We start from the raw sequence: 20,412 nt of genomic DNA, 5'->3' as shown, positions 1-20,412 counted from the left end.
CTGGAACAGACTTCCCAGGGAGATGGTTGACACCCCAAACCTGTCAGTGTTTAAGAGGCATTTGGACAATGTCCTTAACAACATGCTTTAACTTTTGGTCAGCTCTGAAGTGGTCAGGCAGTGGGACTGGATGATCACTGTAGGTCCCTTCCATCTGAAACAGTCTATTCTGTTCTACTAGATAAAAAGTGGCCCGATTTTTCAGAGTTGCTGAGCGTGCTTAGATCCCAAAGTCTTGGAGTCTTACACTTTGAACATTTCTTTTTTCCACCTGCAAACTACCTCCTTTTATCCACAACACCAGCTCTCCCATTACTGATCCAATCTATCTCACCACAGTATTTCTGTACCTATAATATTTCGATCATTTTAAAATCCACAGAAAGACAAATAGCAAAGGGTGTAAGGAATTGATATACCACGACTATTTTGTTTATACAGATTGGAAGAATGCAGGAGTGGAAACCCTGGTGCAGGATCTTTATAAGGGGGAAAAATAGTCAAAGAAAAGCACAGGGGAAGTTTTTACAGCAGCAGGGAAGCTGAAGGAAGAAGCAACTAAGATGGCTAAAGAAGTTTGATAAAGGGACTTAGGACGGAAAGAATAAGACCTAGAGGAAAACGGAGAATATTAAAGGAATAGAAAAATTGATTTATCTAGTTATTAAAAGATAAGTCTGATATCTGGGACATATCCTTGTTGAGCAATTTCCTCACTTTTCTAAACCTCTTAAAATACAAAGTGTAGTTAAAATGTAAAGAGGGAATAGAAAGATAACTATTTATTGCTAACTGGTGGTACTCATGCTAGAAAGCCAATTACAAACATGCTGAGATTAGGCAAAAGAACACATACGTATCTAGGCCATTATAATAACTTACACAAGAGTGGATCCTTGGCTAGTGTAAAAACTAATTTAGCCATGAGAAAGAAGAAATCACTTGTCACAGCCTGTCTCTGACATGCTCCGCAAACTCCCTGTCAGTGCATCCCTGTGAAAAACACTATCAGCCCTCACTGTCCTCTCCTACATCTGCCGTGTTGGCTGACAGTCGGGTAAACATCTCTTTTCCTGGATGTCTCAGGCAGAGTTTACACAACCAGAGCCCTCACCTTTACAGATTCCCTCAGAAACTCAACACTTCCCTCGCTCTGATTCAAAGGTACATATCCAACCTCTGCACCTGAACTCAGCTTACTCTTATTGCCACCTACAACCCACCCAAGAGATACCCTGTATCTTAATTCTGATCCCCTACATCGCCTTCTCCTATTAGATGATTTGAGACAGCCAGGATACACACTAGCATAAAAGGCATCGCTTTTCTATGAGTGATACAGAAGACACAGTATTTAAACTACAGCTTGGATGATAATTAGGGCTAATGCAAGATCAAAAAGATAAAATTATTAAGTTGATGAATTTCAGCAACAAGGGAAGGGAAAAGACAGGAAATGTTAAGTGAAATCAAAAGGTAAATCAATAGAGGTAAATGGAAAGTGTTCAAAGAGAAATTAATGTATGCTCGAGGGCTATGAGAGGCAATAACAGCATTGCTGCAAAAGAGGAATAAGGAAGCTTCTTTCCCTTACTAGATTACGACAATAAGATGCCACAGGTATTTTAGATTTAAAAAATTAATAAAATCAAAGGTTATGAATGCAAGTAAAATCTTTGAAAGGTGATCACATCTTTTGGGGGAAAGAATATATTACAGAACATGAAGTATGTGGATAGTCTATAAGAAAAATTCATATTGTTTTGTTCCTTTTTCTTCCCCCCCCCCGCAGCATTAGATCCCAAATCTCTTCTGCTATTGGGAGTTCTGCCATTCACCAGGCAAAAACAGCATTAAAAAAAAGCCCTGAATTCTTCAGGAGTTTATTTATTCATTGAAACTTGGCTTATTTTTTGCATTAGCATCTTCTTAAGTATTTTTTGCACAACTGCAAGCAGTTTCATGAGCTATGCTTTCTGAACTCAATAAATGGCAACAGTCTGAACTGCCTGTTAAATGTTAGGTCATTGTAACGTAACCAGTAGATTCCCCAAAGCAAACAGGCAGGAAGACGACAACACACCATGAATATAAAAAAGCTTTCAAGCTCATCACCGTACAAAGCCCTTCAGAACTGACAGCACCCATTCACGCAGGCCATGATGCAGCAGAGATACAAACACTTATTAATTTGTCACAGAACTTAGGGAAAGCCAAATAATACTGGGAGGTGATGCTCTGCCCAGCGGAGCAGCAATCCAGTGTGTTGATTTTACCGCTTATCTGTTTAAGGGCCAGCGGGTGTGCAAATGCAGCCTAGGATCAAAATATGAATTTGCAAATATGGATTACATTCAATTTCATTCTAATTCTCAGTGGAGTTCTTACACTCTTTTGCAATAAGCTTCAGGTAAATGCTAAATACAAGGATACCATGAGGAATACTAACCAGGGCCTGGAAGGATGCAGATTGAGCTCTGGTTTTCAGGGGAAGCTCATAGCTAGAAGTGAACATATCACATTCATGCATCTTTTTTCTCTAATAGTATTTGAAGGAACTATGTTGGGTGCTAACTGAGCTGAGTACTGGGAAGGAGTGAAGCCTCAGTCCAATATTCCCAAAAGGATTAACAACAATACCTAGCAGTCTTCCACGGTAAAATATTTAAACAAACAAACAAGTAGTTTTCCCTCTTGGTGCCTGCCAGTATTTCATCCTTCTAATCTCTCTCTGAAATGCTAGAACATGTTTTGATATAGATTACAAAAATGTTAGCTGCAAAGGTGCTTGTACGCTCAGAGGACAAAGCTAGGAGAGCAGGAACATTAGTTCAAAGGTTTTGAGTAAAAGTTGCTCTTGCAAAGCAAGTGTTTTTTGCTTTCTAATCCCACTAGTGAAGAAAAGGGCACTGCACAAAATTATGTTAACTTATTTTTTTAACAACTCTACTTCAGTGCACTTGACTGTAGGGGTTACAATGGTGTTTTCAAAGTTCATTACAGTGAAGAGATTTAAAAAGTGTACAGGAAAGAAAAAAATAAACTTGCAACCTTTATTTAGAATGCCACACATGGGGTTGTGTCTATTTTTGAAGCCCAACTTCTTAGGAAAGATCACAAATGTAGTCAGCACAAGTAATTTTGACTTTTCTGCCATTGGCAGCTACTCCATGAACCTCAGTATTTTACTATCAAAAAATAAGAGTGAGAACTATTGAATAAAGACAATGGATTTCAAAGAGGTGGAGTGGAGGAGCTGGCAGGTAACATCCCCCTGGGAAGGAATTCTAAGGGAAAAAGGAATTCAGTTTAGCTGACAGTTTTAAGAGACAGGAAAAAAAAGAGGTACAATATGTTTGCATTGAGAGCTCACTAATGACCTGAAAATCAAAACTGAATTGGACAAAAGGTTGAAATGGGACACATGTCTAAGGGAGCATATAAATAGACAGCACAAGCATGTAGGGACAGAATCAGAATGGCTGAAGTGCAAAGCGACTTATAACTTCAAGGGCATCAAAGGCAATAAGAAAGGTTTTATAAATACATTAGAAATCTGAGAGACAGGAGGAGGACAGGTCAACTACTGGGAAGAAAAGATGAACACAAGAAAGGAGACCCAGAAAAGAATGGAAGGCTGATACCTCCGTTGCTTCATTTTCACACACAAAAAGTTGATACTGATTAGATACTTAACAGAAATTAAACCTGACAACAATATAAATAAGGATGTAGGCTGGAATAGAGAACAGGTTAACAAATATTTAGCTAAGCTAGATGTAATCAAGTCAGAAAGGCCTGATGAAATTTGCCCCATGGTGCTTTTATACCTAGCTGGAGCCATCTCCAAATAATTATTGATTATCTTCAAGGACTTGTGGATGACAGGTGACATCCCAGAATATTACAGAAGGGCAAATAGAGTACCCTATCTTTTAAAACAGAGGAATTATGGACAAATCAAACTAAAGTTCAATATCTAGAAGGATCCTGGGGAAAAAAGTCAACATAGAAGCATCCATGAAGACAATAAAGTGCCAAGGCATGGCCAATATGTATTTGTCTGGAGCACATAATAAGTATCGAATAATCTGTTTTCCATTTTGCCAGTGTAACTGGTCAAGTGGGAAGAGTAGATATGATCCACATTGACTTTAAGTAAGGATTTAATAGGGTTGTACCTAGCCCCATCAAAAGTAAACAAGAGAAACAGGATCTAGGAAAAATACTACATATTTTGACTTGAACACTTGAAAAAGTAAGTCAAAGTATTACCAATAGTTTGCCAATAAATTGGGAAGACATTAAGTGAGCTCTCAATGAGACCTCATGGATGAGTCTGATTCCGTTCAACATCATTAATGACATGGCTGATGGAATTGCAGTCTACTTGCAAACTCCAAAAGTGAAACCAAATTGTGAGTGGCTGTGCACATTTCCAAGGCGAAGAGTGTCATTTGAAGTGATCTTGATAATGAGGAGAGATGGTCTGGAATCGGTAAGATGTAATTCAATAAAGGCACCTGCAAATTATCATACTTATGAAGAAAAAGCGTAATGTACCTATAAAAGAGGGACTGACTGACCTGGAATTGTACTGCAGAAAAAGGGTAAGAATGAATAGTGGGTCGTAAACCACAGTTACAGCATTGGTGTTGTAAAAAAAGTCAAGTCAGGACAGCATCAAGCATCCTGGGATGTGTTACTGGGAATGGACTGTGCAAGAAACAACGGTCCACATGCTAAGCATACCAAGCATTCTTTAAGGGGCACCTTTCCCCTTCCCTGCCAACCCTGCATTTGTATGACCTTATCATCAACATAGTGGCAATGAGTAAGAACAAACTGAGAAGTGGATGAATCGCACAAAGCACTCTGCAAAGACAAAATAAAACAGAGTTCTTACTCCACCAAGCTTGCAACTTCAGCAAATAAGGCTGACAAAGTGCAGCAATGTGAGACATTGGAACACAGTGGGGAGACCAAAATCACTTTTGTACTTTCTCATCATTTCTATCAAATGATTTTTTTTCCTCCTTAACCACATCCTGTGATTCAAATCCCAATCTCTACTGAGAACAACTTGTAGGACACACAGTTCCTTAAATAAAGCAACAAATCAAACCCACAAGACAACCTGGAAGCCAAGCTTCCTCAAGCTGCAGAGAAACCCTGCATGGATCTGTCTCTGACTGCTAAACTCTGCCAAGCTTCCCATGGACTCTTCTCTCATGTCTAGAAAATCCCTGCAGCATCTGCCTTCCAATCCCATTTGATGATTTCCCTGCATCTGCAGGCATCAGGATCACTTTGGGAAACTATATACCTGAGAAAACACTTTGAGTATTTGACTCTTAAATGCAATGCAAGACTGTTTCTTTATTTATAGGGATGCCACCAAGGCAGTAGCATTTGAAGCAGGCACCCTCCACCAACAATGAAGGCTTTAGGGAATATTGCTAAAACACACAAGCCTGAACAATGGCAGTGAAATTAGAAGCAGAAAGGCCTGGCAGAGCGAGAACTAAACAAAACCCAAAAGCTTTTGCTTCCGTTTTCAGAACTGAGAGACAAATCTTTACTCACTAGCTAGAACTCCTGTTAAATATGTTTAACATCAGCAGAGGACAGAGTATTTCCTGGTAACTACTAGCTACTTTAATTTTCGAGGCAGTAATGGATTCTTACATTGTAAAAGCCTTCGCGTTTTAAGTACAAGTAGCAGCTGGTGTACATATTGCAAAAGCAACCCAATAGTTAAGAGAGCAGGAAGGTAAGAAGGTTTTCCCCAAATTCCTGTCGTGCCCTGCTGCCTCTATTTCCCTTGATGAAAAGCCAAAGATGAGTTAACTCCTTGCAACCTGTCAGGCAGTATTATCCAAAGGAAGCAGTAAGATGGAAGCACACATGAGACAAACGTTGGGGACGCCTGCAAAAGGCGGAGAAGGAGGGGGAAATCCAGCTCTCCCCTGCTGCAGCTCTATAGGCAGTTTGCCCGACAGCAGCCAAACAGGTTACAAATCCCAATGTGGATGGGAAGAGAGATGACAATTCAAACAGTGCCATGAATGACATGTAATTCTGGCTCCAGAAAACAAACACCATGGAACTGGGCAGACTTCTCCTTACCACAGGGTACCATGTCTCTCAGCTGCCACCAACGTATTTTCTTTAGCCACAGATTTGCTTACGTGTGGTTTCTAATCTGACGTGCCAGGGGAAGGAAAACCCAACAGCCAGAGCTCGCTCTGGTCCCAAGCCCTGGGTTTGTAGCTCCCCCTTACCCAGAATGATTCCATTGGGCTCCTCCGGTGGCTGCCAAACGATCCGTACGGATGTCAACCTCACCTCGGGAAACACCAGCCTCACGGGTGGCCCAGGGGCTGGAAAGAAAGACAGAGATCATGCTAGCAAGGATCGCATGTCAGAATTACAGGTTTGCTGCTCACCTTGCACAGGAGTATCTTACCCATAGAAAGTAGATGGTTAGGAGCGCCTACATACATACGTAATACACATTTCTTCTGAGGAATCCTGTCCATGGCCAAATGCCTACAGCACCCAGGGACACCAAACATAATGCAGAAACAACCTACAGTGTCCTCCTACACCTGTGTTTAGCAGGATACTCTGACAAACGAGCTCTGTGTTATCCCCCAGCAGTATAGTGGGGAGTCCCTGTAACTCAGTGCATACTACAAAGCAAGTCACGAAGCTGCCTTTCCAGAGAGTTATGTGTCAGCTTAATCCACTTCATACCTCTTGGAATTGAATGGTATCTCCTCTCTGTGTCATCAGCACCGGTTTTGAACTGCCTTCTGATTTTACATGTGCATTTTAAGCACTTAGGTCTGAGCAGGAGAACCTAAGGCAGGCAAGATGCACATTAATACAGACGGCTGGTGGCTGCACCGACCATCCCGGGTTCACAAGGTGAGGAGATGCTAATTTATACATTAGCATCTGCAAAATTTCCCCTTCAGCACAAATTCCACCTGCATTACCCCTGACGATACTTTTAATTAAGTTGAGGCTAGAGGAGACACAACATATTTCTGTCACGGGTATGGAGATGGAAGTACAATTTGTATCATTTGCCAACATGCACTTAAGGAGGGAATTGCTATAATGGGGTTATCCGAAACAAACAGTTTTAAACATTTCTCATTATAGTCCGATATGTACATTTCAGTGAGTGCTTTTTTTCTCTCTGCAGAGTTCTGCTCACAGTAATTTCTCCTTGTTTCCTTTCAAAGAAAAGCCAAGTCCCCTCACAAGCAGTGTGATGAGAAAAGGACTAAAAATGTCAGGGAGCTGCTGTCCCCGTTCCCATCCCCATCCCTACATGCTCTTATTCTTTCCTTGTACTCCATAGAAAATATCTCGTTAAGCCAGAAGTCTGAAGGTGTTCTCAGCCCAACCAAATTACCTTAATGAAGTCTCTGGTAAAAACCAATGTTTATTCCATTACTATGCTGAAAAGATTTTGATGAAAAAAGAGACTTTTTTTTTTTTGGTTCATCTTCATTGGAAGCAATAAGCAGAAGCCTCTCACACTGACATTAACCTTCGCTTAATACTGAAGAGGTAATGAAGCTACAGGTAGCTTTATCATCTGCAAAGCTAAGAGTATTTTAAGTGTTGGACTGAATTTCTGCAGAACTCCATCAGCAGGAATGCTCCCTCCACACTGGTGTGTTCACACAGCACCGGGGCAGGGGCTCGCTTGGGTTCCTTTAACAATCCAACTGCACTTGGGAGTCCCTGAGCCCCTGGGAAGTGCTGGAGGCAGTTGCAAAAGGAAGCTGGTATGATCATCTGCCAAGGTCAGTGCCTTATTCTTTTTGGAAATAAAATGGGAATGGATTACTGAAGTTGCAAATTCCATTTCTCTCCTTCAAACCAATCAGACCCAAATTTGTTTATTTTTTTCAATTGCAGCACTCTACTTTTTTGGTTTTTTTGAGCATGATCGAACTTCAATAGGAATTTATAACTGGGCTTTAAAAATTGTCTTCAGTAGAAATTGTCCACACCGAGCTTCAGAGAACAATTTTATAAGTTTTTTTCCTCTTCATCAGCTACAGGGAAAGAGGAATTGGGGGACTCTGGGTTTCTGTGGTTTTGCTAAATCCTCAGCCCATGACCAATGGAATAGTGCTGAGTTACAGTAGGTAGGGACCAAGTTCTTTATGTCCAAAGTTGGAAAAAAGTTCATATATATATATCCAAATAGCCTTAGTTTAAACGTACCATCATCCTTTGTTCTTTCTATAACTGCAGGAGAGCTGGGAACTCCATCTCCGATACGAGTGAACGCCAGTACCTGGATCTCATAGAGCACGTACTTCCGCAAGCCAGACAGCAGGAAAGACTGAGTGTGGTTACCTCTTACTACTTGGCTCTTTGGCTCAGAATCTAAATCTTTTGCTTTGAAAAGTATCTGCAGAATAAATTCATATGAAATATAGAAAGAAAAAGGTTGTTACACGAGGACTGAAAAGAGGGGTACACAGTTTAGATTCATAGAATCCTACAATGGTTTGGGTTTGAAAGGACCTTAAGATCATCTAGTTCCAACCTCCCTTGCCATGGGCAGGGACACTTCACACTAGACCACGTTGCCCAAGGCTCTGTCCAACCTGGCCTTGAACACTGCCAGGGATGAGGCATTTACCACTTCTCTGGGCAACCTGTGCCAGCGCCTCACCACCCTCACAGTAAAGAACTTCTTCCTTATATCTAACCTGAACTTTCCCTGGTTTAGTTTGAACCCATTACCCCTTGTCCTATCACTACAGTCCCTGACAAAAAGTCCCTCTCCAGCATCCAGACCCTCCTTTTCCACAAAATACAATATTATAATCACCAATCACACCCCTCAAACAGCACACTTCCTACATCTTCTCCAGCTGACTTTTGAATAATATAAATAGCCAGCAGGTGAATAATGAATAACAAATGAAAAACATATCTAAGTAATGCATTAAAAATTAAATAAGCATGAAACTCCCATTGCATACCTTGTAACCCAGGATGAGACCGTTCTGCTCCGGCTCAGGGACTGCAGTCCATGTTAGAAGGATCTGGGTTGAACTTACAGCTTCAGCAGAGACGTTCTCAGGAGGAGCAGAGGGAACTGGAATCACAAAGCATTACCAAAAAGCAGAAATAGGTAAGATATACCAGGTCATTTTTCTTGGGATTGTGCCAGGATCCCATAGAAGAGTATTCAAATACAAAAGGACTGGAATAGGTTCTAGATAACCCCTTCTTCTCTTGTATTCTACATTTTCGTTGTATTTCAGCCTGCTTCACATTTTCTTGCCAGTTCATCTCAGAAACCACAATGTTTGTAAAGAGCTAAGCATTTAATCCTAATCAGTGTCTACAGATAGACAGCACAGATGGACAGATATGAATAAATTTCAAGTTCTCTCTATTTGCTGTAATTAGAATCAAGTTTAAATAGCTGGACTTCTCCAGAAGTCTATCTTCTACTATTTCTTTCCCATACATTTTATTTCCTTATGCCAAAAGTGACAAATCTTTCTGAATGGGAGTTTATCTTACAGTACTATCTGTTCTAACAAGAAGTTTTACGCCACCCTGGATTCCTATATTATCTGAAAGGAAATTATAGCATCTTGTCTAGAGTTAGCAATAATTTCAACCACTGCATTGCACTCCCCATTCAGTGAGAAGTTCTTTAACCTCGAAGCCTTTTGATTATGTGACAGTGCTCAACCCTTGCAATATATCAATTATAGGCGGATACATTAACACAAGGTGTATTTTCGGGGACCGTTACAGTGTAAATGAAAGATATGCCTATTTCATTTATGTTGCAAAATTGGCTCTTACGAAATGAGAAACATCATTAGAACTGATGGCACAGGAACACTGTAATTTTCTCTGACTCCAAAGAGCAAACTTGCATTTTCTCATGCCATTAAAACTCTAACCACTGCAGAACCACCGCACAACTGCAAGCTTTTGTAGGCAAGCTTAACAGCACGCCAGTTACACAAGCACCGTTTGAGGTTATTTTTAAGAGTTCAGATTTTATGCTGCCCTTTTGGCATCTTTTTTTTCCCTGTGGCATTTCCAACATCTGAAGCGCACAATCTTTTCTAATGCATGATACACTTGTCAGACCTCAAGAGAACATTCACCAACTTATGTTACATGAGCACTTATGGACAGTAAGGCTTGATTAGGTCCTGAATCTATCACAAAAAGGAGCATGAATCACTGCCAAAAGTAATGCTTTCCTGGCTGTCCGAACAAAAGAACAGATCTGCTGTTGTGAAGGCAAGCTCCTGAAGCTCCTAGCAACATGAATGAGAGAGGTGTGACACCAGAATTAATATCAACTGAAAAACAGACTGTACCACCCCCAACCCTTGTGCACTCAAGGTTAATCACAGAGGTGGTAATTTCTGAAACAATTTCCCTGCTACCAATTATATGGGACATGAGAATCAGGGCAGCAGCACACAACAGCAGCGGACTAAAATCCAATCTTTTCCCTCCTCCAATGCTGAAGTGTCCTTTCTTATTTCAAAAAAATCTTATCCTAGATTTATCCCCCACAAGGATATAATTACGTTAAAGGAAAATAGATTGCCAGGAGCCATGAATGTCTTTGCATAGCTGCCATAACTTTATCTGTAGATCTTCACAAAGGGCTACTCCCACATGAATCACTGGAGAGAGAAAGGGTGGAGGTGGGTTGCAGGAAACCAGGATGTTTAGAGGAAAGAAGCCCTTTTCCAGCCACATTTATTTTTATTTTATCTGGTTTGAAGCCTTTGAAGAGAGAAAAAGTGTATTTCCCCAATATTTCTTTTCCTCTTTGATCAGTAGCCCTGAGATTTCCCCAATTCCCAGAAGGTGGAGGCTGTGCCCTGAATGCATGCTTGCTCTGAGGTGTGTGTACAGCCACGCTGCTGGCAGGGGCACTCGAAAGCTAACAAAGCAGAAAATGGTCTATCTGAAGATTTATTAGCCCGTGTTCCTCTTAATTCCCAGTGCCAGCCGGAGCAGCTAACTGTCCCCTCTCTCTGGAAAGGAATCTAAGCCCAATGCCTAAATAGCAAAACTACTTGTGTCCATTAATTGCGTGCTTTAATTCTCCAGTTCTTGTATTAGTGTTGAGGATTTTATTCTAATATGGTCGTATGAATTCAGGACCTGCAAGTAATATTATGGATCTTATTGTTGCCAGGCTTTTAGCAAATAACAGACTTTGATCGACCCTTTAAGAATGAATTGAATCACAACATTAATTTCTCTGACCTCCTTCCTCTCTCAGGATATAATGATACAAAGAAATGATGTTTTGCTAAGACTAATTATGGCTAAGTGAGGCCTATAGATCCTTCTTTTCCCTGGAAGCTCCCTTCTGTAATGCTGGTTTCCTTAACTGTTGCACTGAAGACTTTGTTGGAAGCTCCAAAGCCGAGCTCTCATTAGTAACCTGCAAGAACAGTTCAGAAGCCAAGCAACAGTGTCCAAAAAAATCTCAGAGCTTGAACAAAATGAACCAGAAATACTGAAACTAAATGATGAGCTAATCCAGCAAATTTGCAGCTGCACAAGGTACTTTAGAAGATCAAACATAAGAAATTACAGAGCTACTGGTGCTTTGCACTAGATTGTCAATAAGGACTCAAGTTTTTAAGGTTATTCTTGTTTGCATCTAAGATCATGCGTCCTCTTTCTACGTCTGACATTTGATATATAGCAAATGTTGCTGTTTCATGTCTCTAACAGGGCCAAAAGCAGCTTTTAATAAGCCAGCCTGTATTCTGGCTTTCTAAGAAAGCTAGTGGGGTGCAATGGTTCTCTCCTCTTTTGCAGCTCAGTTTAGCTCAACATCCATCACTGTTTTTTGAAAGTAAGAATTAAAGTGGCATATTGCACATGCGATGTCAATTAAGAAGTGCAAATTTAGAGCAAGGTTCGTGGCAAAAGCAGCAGAGCTGCAGTACACAACCATTTTGCCTATAAAATTAGCTACTGCAGGCCAAATTCTCTGCTTGTATAAACTGACAAATCCCCACAGTGACATTGGAGCACATTTGAGTTATCAAGCGATGCTTTATCACACCACAGTAACTGCTCCATGAAGGTCAGCCTCTGAAACATCCAGAGATTGAGCCTTGCCATGGATATGTGACCACGCTTGGATAGTAGCTGATTTTTGTAAGACAAGTATACACATTTATATAGCTGACTATTAGGAGCCCAAAATATATTACAGGACTGGTTAGGTGCATTTGAGATGAATTGTTTGAAAATAAGAGGGTCTGTATCTAAAAGGAAGCAGCCCTGTCAAGGTTATTCTAATACATTAGAGGTCTTAGTTGTTTTCTTGCTTTCTCTATAGTGTAATACTAACACTGTCAGTTATTGAGTGGAAACTGAGCTTGTTCCTCTGCAGTTATTTTACACTGTAAAATTTAATAAGCTATTTAATTTCTAGCATTATAAAACATTTTGGATTGATAAACCTGTCCTGTTTAAAAATCCTAATTCATCTCCCTCCATCTTCAGCTGCTTGCAACCCTATCCTAGATTTTAATTTTAGGGTTTCCCAACTGTTTTTCAAGGCTGGGTTACCAAAACCTCCATCACTGTTTATTCTCTCATAGTTTCTTTAGTTTCAATATATTTTATATTTAAGAACTTCAGAAACCAGAGAGTACCTGTAAGGGCATGCTGCTCCTTTACTGTTAACATGTGTGCTCAGCTATTAGTGATATGACCACACATCCCAGAATAAACAGAAGTGCTCAAGTACAGCTGTATTTTCAATACAGGTTTTGGAATCCAGTGGCTGCACTGTCATTAGATGCAATGAGCTGATTTAGTGTCTGGGCTCTAACTTTTTAGTCTCTTTGGACAGTGTAAAATACAGAACCATGACTTCTGCCAATGAATCAGAATATAAGCCTGGCCAAGGCACCTCTGGCCAGCTGTGAGGGATGTTTACAATCTGCACCAGGGAAACCAACTTCCCTAAGACTCTGTACGTATAAAATGGAGAAAGAAATACTTAAGACATCTGCTTTTAAAGCACTTTGAAAACATAAGTGATAGAATTTTTCTTATAGTTCAAAATACAGACCTAAAAGTGTTTTGACCTTTCTCTCTGGCTTTAGATATTTTTTATTTGCATTTTAATCCCATTTGACTCCATACAGGTTAATTGCAGATTCCCTGAACTTCTCTCGTGCAGCTTGCTGCTATGCCAGTGCTTCTTCTATATCCTAAATCTAAGAAGATACAGCCAAAAGTCTGACCCCTGACTTGCTCTATTCAAGAAATCAGATGTTAGTATCAAAGAAAACATATGAAAAAAAATAAATGAGTCTTTATGGCCTAGATCACAGCTTTGTGTTATTTTGATCCCAGTTTCTGTGTGCCTCCTCCTATCAGTTTCAAGTCAACCTTCTTTTAATACTGCTAGAGGAAATGCCAAATAAGCATGTAACCTCTGATCTTTAGATGCTGAGCAAGAGCATTGTAATCCTAAGGTTTTATGAAATGACTTAATCTTAGTATTTACTACATTTCAAAAGAAGTGTTTGAAGAGCAGTGGAAAGGAGAAAGTGGAGAATGCAGTATCTTTTTATTATAATACAGAACACTTCAAAACTATTCTGTCTAGGTCACGCTATCTCTAACTCCAGCACAAGCATGCCTTGTTTAGAATACCTCTGGCAATAGCTTTTTCAATTACTGCTTCCCAAAAAGCAACACTTTAACGGAGGGAGGCGACTTTGCTCAGCCTTCTCCTCGGCTAGTTCGAAGGGTAGTTATCTGCACCAACAGACCAAATCCTGCTGTGTACGGCGTGTTCACACTTCCCACCAAGTAAGGCTGCGTGGTACAGAGTGGTACAGACATGCATATACGTGTGCCTATGACTGCAGGGTATGCCTAGAATTAAACTCCAACACACATTTCATGAAGAAAAATAGGAAAAAATAATAAGAACAAGTATCAATGTTGAACCTTGCATAACTAAAGCTCACTACAAGTTTTTTTGATTAAACTTTTAAACCATGAATGTCATCCACTTTGTTATTCCCTTGCAATATAAATTTTAATTTATCGGGTGCACGTAGGGTAGGTTTGGAAATAGGTTTTGTGGAAGTTAACAGCTGAGAGCAGCTTCTCAAGATCTGCCTTTATGCTGCTACTAAGCTAACAATAATTTACTGTTCCCCGAGACTGACAGTTTGCTTCTGATATTTGAAGTCTCTGTGCTAGCATGGACAATTCAGTGAGACAAGATAGTACTTGTGCTCTAGGTCTATATGCAGGTTACGTCTATATAGCCTTGTACACACAATTTTAGAAGGCGTGCCGTCAAAAGCTCTGATAATTATTTTATTTCAGCTAGATAATGATTTTATTTCAGCTCTCTAAAAGAACTTGTGCCATTTTAGAACTATCGGGTGCTTGAAATTAAATTTCAGATAATCACAACTGTAAGAAAATCTGCCTGAGCCTGGAAGCAGACAGGAAAAGGGGGAGAATGAGGGGCAATGGGGTACTGGGGAGGGAGAGGAAGTGAGAGACCTGCTCAGCCAGACAAGGTTGTCGTTGTGCTGTCCGTACTGCTGCCAAATGAGGGCAGGAATGGGGAGAGGTTGTTCTGTTTGCTTTAAATACATAACCTGCAGGTTTATGCAATAAAGCAGGGTATGAATAAAAGAAATAAAAAACACTCTCAAATGTCTATATGTCTTTTTGCCTTCAGTGCAACTAGAGATTGATTTTTTCCCTTTCATTTTAGATTTAACGGATCAACAAGCAAAAAACCCCACCCCAAACCAACCAACCAACCAAGAACAAAAGGGCACAAAACTCTGAAGTTCTCAGATGTGCCCTTCACAGTAGCTACAGTGCTTTGACTTACCAGACTCCCGGGTACGACCTCTCACTACTTCGCTCCATGGTCCTGCCCCGATGGCATTGAAAGCCTGGATCTGCAGTTCATACTCTGTCCACTCTTCCAGATCTTCAATCGTGCACTCTCTTCCCAAGCGGTCATTAATAACCTTCATCAGGGTGGGAGACTGCACATCCACACGCCAGAACTTTATCCTGTACCCCACTGACTCTGGATTGCCGTTATACTGTGTGTCAGGGAGGGGCTGGCAAATGACAAAGAAAAGGACAATATTCCTATACAGACCACACTGCCAGGGCTTTCCAGACTATATACCAAGGCTGCCTGAACTCATATAAGGCCATAGGAAAGCCAAAAAGATCAAGAGGTTCATTTTCTGCTTTATGTTTCACGATCTCTAAACTTCATGTTGCTTGAAATTCTCTTTTAATTTCTACCTTATTTTTACCAAACAGATATGCCATTTGCACTGGGTGTATCAACAGAGATGATATGAATACAATGTATTTCAGAGCTTTGTGATTAATTATGGAAATGAATGATAAATTGCTGGAGCATGTGACAAATTCATTTATCGTAGAGTTTTTACTAATTCTCTGCCTACTCATTTATCAGCAGAGATTTCTTCTGGTATTCTAAACTCCCCAAGCAATTTCAGAGATTAAAATGTGAAATAATTAGCCTACTTGATGAAGTTTAGAGTTTTTCCCCTGTAAAACTATGTGATGCCATGGATGGCTGAGATTCAGTTCTGAGTCACTGGGAAGGTTTGATGCACATTAACATTTCACAGCTTAGAAGACTGTATCCTGCAGGCAAGCAGGGCTAGAAATGTGACCCTTATTCTTCAGGAAGGAAGGAATTCCCAGCTGCCAGGGGGACACAGATTCACTGGAAGGTCTTGAAAAAAGAAGACATTAAACACTTTCAAATACTGATGTTATTAAGCATGAAAACGGTGTATCAGGTCATTTTTAGCTGTGCCTATTGCTCCTCCTGAACCCTGCACAGTTTGACTCATGAAAAACAGGCTTCTCGGTAGCACAGAAAGGAAATGTAATCTTAAAAATGTTTTAAAGTGTCTTAAAACAGCCTCGAGTGAATTTTGATGGGAGATATGTACGTCTGGATAGTACCAAAGGTTTAACGATGTGGGCATGTTATTCACATGGTAAAGCCACGAGCGAGTGATATGGGTCTTACCAAATGAATTGCAACGGCTTTTCTATATGTAGTGAGGTGACACCTTCAAGTTTTCAAGGTTCAGATTTAAGTAGAGTGTCCCTCTGAGAAACTGCAATTATTCCTTTCTGACAGGAGAAAAACCCTCTTGTTTCTAAGCCTGATTTTGACTTCCAGCCATGATGAGTTTATGCATGGAAAAGCTAACATTTGGGCAAAAGGAAACCTGTGCTTCATCAACTTCACACTACAGTAACCCCAGTGGAAAATTCTGCCTAACAGGGGAGAAGAAAAACCATTCTGGAGCAGGTTAATTGCCAAGTAAATCCCAATGTGGCAACTCTGCAGGCAACTGAGACAGTCAAAGGGGCATAACAATATCAGCAATCACTGCAGCTTCCCAATTAATCATTTCTTTCTACGTTTTATCACATAACTCCATACCCTTTCACATAAATATAATGTTCCTACAGGAGTGTAATGTGCTGCCTTGGAACTGTTAGTTCAGTATCTGCAGGATGATTGCCAATGGCTGGTGCGTGCCTTCTGTTTTGTACAAAGCAAACAACTGAACCCTAGGAAACTGCAAATTGGCTCAAGTGTTATATTGCTGTCCCACATGTTGGCCCAGACTGTGCTACTAGAGTCTCAAAAACCAAGGTTTTACACACAGGCATATATTCACAGACTCAGAATGGTTTGAGTTGGAAGGGACCTTAAAGACCATCCAGTTCCAACCCCCTGCCAAGGGCAGGGACACCTTCCACTAGACCAGATTGCTCCAAGCCCCGTCCAACCTTGAACACTGCCAGGGATGGGACAGCCACAGCTTCTCTGGGAAACCTGTGCCAGTGCCTCATCACTCTCATAGTGAAGAACTTCTTAATGTCTAATCTAAATCTCCCCTCTTTGAGGTTAAAGCCATTCCCCCTTGTCCTGTGACTACATGCCCTTGTAAAAAATCCTTCTCCAGCTTTCTTGTTGGCCCCTTTAGGTACTGGGAGAATACATCCCCTGATGAAGTGGCAGTCAGCAATTCCTGTGATTAATAAGGCACTTAAAGTAAGTCTCAGATTTCCAACTATTCTGAAAAAGGAAATAGTTTTCCCATTACTCCTCCTGCTGAACACAAGGAAAAGGCCCTCTGGAGCGCTGGCCTGACCCCCGGAAGCACCAGTCCCTGGCTCCCCTCTGCCCACATTGCCCTGCCCAGCTCACCACCCATCGCAGCCGGAGGCTGGTCTCGCTGGCCGTGCGCGCGGTGACGCTCCCGGGGGCCACGTCTGGTGGGGCCTGCAGCGTCTGGATGACACGGGAGGGCTGGCTCAGTGGGCTGGGGCCCACCACGTTCACCTGCCTCATCCGGAACCTGGAGCGGAGGAAAGATGCAGTGCATGTTGTAACAGCTCAGTGAATGGTACCTCTCTCTCCAGAACCAGAAAAAAAGATGGCAAAGTACAAATTAGGTCTTTCTAAATATTCCACAAAGGTCGTTGTGTGCTGGTCCCCTTTGTATTCACTGCTGAATGCTTTATGGTAACTGCTTTCAGATCCTCTCAGGTATTAAAAAAAATGAAAATGAGATTAGCTGAAGGTCTATTAGAAACGTCAGTATTTGTGTGAGAAATTTATGTTAATTATACCAAGCCTGATGAGCTTATGCTAGCAGTAAGTGATTTTCTCTTGCAATGCTTGTACAATACATTCAGAAAGGTATTAAAATATCAAACTTCAGATATTCTCATTCCCTGTCAATATAAAAAATATACTAGTGATAACATTTCCCCTCAATTACTGCTTGAAAGAAGCTGATTTATCCCCGTGCTGCATTTTCAGCCTTCCTGCACAAGAAAGATTAAGTTAGTTAATATGGATATGCGCCTTTAAAAAAATACCCTGTCTGCTTAAAACGATCTTTTCTGCAATAGAAATTCCTACTGGGTCACAAAAGATTTAGGGAAATCTTTTTGTTAGGAAGCACAAACTAATTAAGACGTGCTGTACATTTCAGATACTCTCACCCACCATAAGCAATGACAGGTATCCAGCATTTGCACATACATATACAACCTGTTCACACTAAATACAGCAGTTTGGGACCTAATGACTGAGCTTGGGAAAGGGTGAGCTAGTCAACATAGCAGTGTTTATTTATCTGCTCTGATCTCCCTAGAAAATGCATTAAAGGAAACACATTGAACAAATACTGTCCTTACACTGGCATCATATATAGAAAAGAAGCTGGTTGATAAAGATGTGGTCTGAGAATTAGCACTTGTGATGTATCTCCTCAACGGGCAATGACTAAAGTTGACCAGAGAACAACAAATCCATTTGGCAACAACTTTCTGGGTTTCAAAAAATCATGTAAAATCGCTCTACACTGAAAGAAAACCAAAAAAGCTCATAGCTGTGCATGCATGAGGGAAAAAAACCAGGCAAAATTCAAGGAGCTGATTTATGATGAAAAGCATGAGAGAAGTGGAAGTGTGAAAGCTCCCAGCATAACTGGGATCACTCCAGAATTCAACGGATGCAAGAGTGAAATGACATGCAGCAGTAAAATAAACCAAAAAGTTTAACAATATAAAAAACCCAACCACCCTAAATTCCTCATACACTTTCTCATTATTTTTTATCCCAAAGTCGGTTTCTCCATCACTTGCTGGGTGTGCAAGTCTGGCTTATTTTGCATGGACACTGACTGTTGAATTCTGGTACGACTGCCCTTTACTATTCACCTTTGCCTTTTCAGCTTTAAGGATCCACCTTTATGAGAAGAAAATCTTCTCAATCCGAAGATCATTTTCCTAAACCTCTGCACCGGAAATCTCTGCTCACATTCAAAAACTTTCAAAGAGCTTTTAGTAAAATGTTTGGCTCTTGAGGATGAGGTTTAAAACCACTTCAGTGGAGAGTCTGTGAGAAATTTAATATTCTATGCTGCTGACAAAGGGAAGAAAATTATTGCACCAGCACTGAATTAGTTGTAAATTATATGAGCTTTACTTGGTTGCACCTACTACTAGCTCACAACAGCACGTGGGCAAGCTAAAAAGCCCTTCAGACTGCAGAAAATGGGCAAGTTCATAAGCTGATGTAACATTTTACATTTAGTAAGCTGATGTAACACTTGCCACTACACCTCCTTTCAACCCTAGCCTTTACATCATTTCATGATATTTCATGAAACTATTTCATGAAAGTATTTTCCGTTAGAATTAAGTACCTCAAATTCTCAAATCTTGTCTATATTAAAGCAACATATCACTTGAATTGATTTAGAAATCAATCTCGTTTAACTGGGGTGCACCCATAATGTAGATTCACTTCAATCAGTTTCAGCACTGCATATATCTAGTAAGCTTACCTTGGTAAATTCTTATAAACAAAGGTTTCATCTAACTGATGTTATCATATCAAGCTAAATCAATAAAATGATGTTTAAACTGATGTAAATATGTAATTACAAGTTTGCACCAGTTTAACCACAATTGATTTGTCAATGACTGATGTTACGCTGGTGTGTAACCCTTTAGATAAGGGAGGCCACAGGATATCAGTTATGCATAAAAGCATTTCACTGTGCACACAGATTTCTTTTTTCATGTTATGAACTGTACTGTATGTAAATTGCAATTAACAATATCAGGCGAGTAATTTTAAGTATAAACTATGAGAACAGCAAGGCTTTTCCCTTTTGTTTGGAATATAAACCACAACCAGATGTTTCTGATTAGGAAAGCTGTTCCATGCTGTTATTTACTCATTTTTTTTCATGCTGCAGCTAATTACCTGCTGTTCTTACCTGTAATGAGTATAAGGAGTAAGGTTTGGTACCTCCAGCATCTGAGCATCAGGTTCATTCTCAACCTCACGAAGGCTCACCCACTCTTCTTCATCACCCAGTACACCAACCTGTACATGGAAAGGTCAGAAGGAATACAAAGCAGAATATATATATAGATAAATGATTATAAATGTAACCTCTTTTAGAACATGTATCATCACAGCAGTGGAAGGACAAATGCTTCTAAATGCATATTATCTAGTTAATAGTAACTTTTATATGACAAGGAGCTAGCTATTTACAACCAAGTTAGCCAAGTTTCCTTGTACCTGTTGGGACTTCACTGGGATCCTCTGATAAGATCTATCCCAGAAAAACACCGCGAGAGTACTAATACCCTGTTCAATCTCACTGCCACGACAGAAAAGTATTGAGTAGTAATACAAGAAAATGAAAAATAGCCTTGCTAACAATTCGCAGGAACTGATGCATACAAAGCAAGTCTCAATGG

General features: G+C 40.4%; 1 protein-coding gene across 3 annotated transcripts in view; it reads right to left on the bottom strand.

The window, feature by feature from the left end:
- The window catches only part of SDK1 (sidekick cell adhesion molecule 1), a 411,662-nt gene that overhangs the window by 68,070 nt on the left and 323,180 nt on the right, over positions 1 to 20,412 (bottom strand). For 2 of the 3 annotated variants that reach the window (XM_030484559.1, XM_030484561.1), the window contains exons 24-29: positions 19,920 to 20,029; positions 17,330 to 17,480; positions 14,936 to 15,173; positions 9,024 to 9,139; positions 8,254 to 8,443; positions 6,285 to 6,383 (exon numbers count right to left, since the gene is read on the bottom strand). In XM_030484559.1, coding sequence (XP_030340419.1) covers positions 6,285 to 6,383; positions 8,254 to 8,443; positions 9,024 to 9,139; positions 14,936 to 15,173; positions 17,330 to 17,480; positions 19,920 to 20,029 — 904 coding nt within the window. The remainder of the gene's footprint in view (positions 1 to 6,284; positions 6,384 to 8,253; positions 8,444 to 9,023; positions 9,140 to 14,935; positions 15,174 to 17,329; positions 17,481 to 19,919; positions 20,030 to 20,412) is intronic. The other variant, XM_030484560.1, reaches the window with a different exon arrangement.

This window comes from Strigops habroptila, chromosome 4 (genome assembly GCF_004027225.2).
Source record: "Strigops habroptila isolate Jane chromosome 4, bStrHab1.2.pri, whole genome shotgun sequence".
Classification (NCBI taxonomy): domain Eukaryota; kingdom Metazoa; phylum Chordata; class Aves; order Psittaciformes; family Psittacidae; genus Strigops; species Strigops habroptila.
This window is presented reverse-complemented; position numbering and strand designations above follow the sequence as displayed.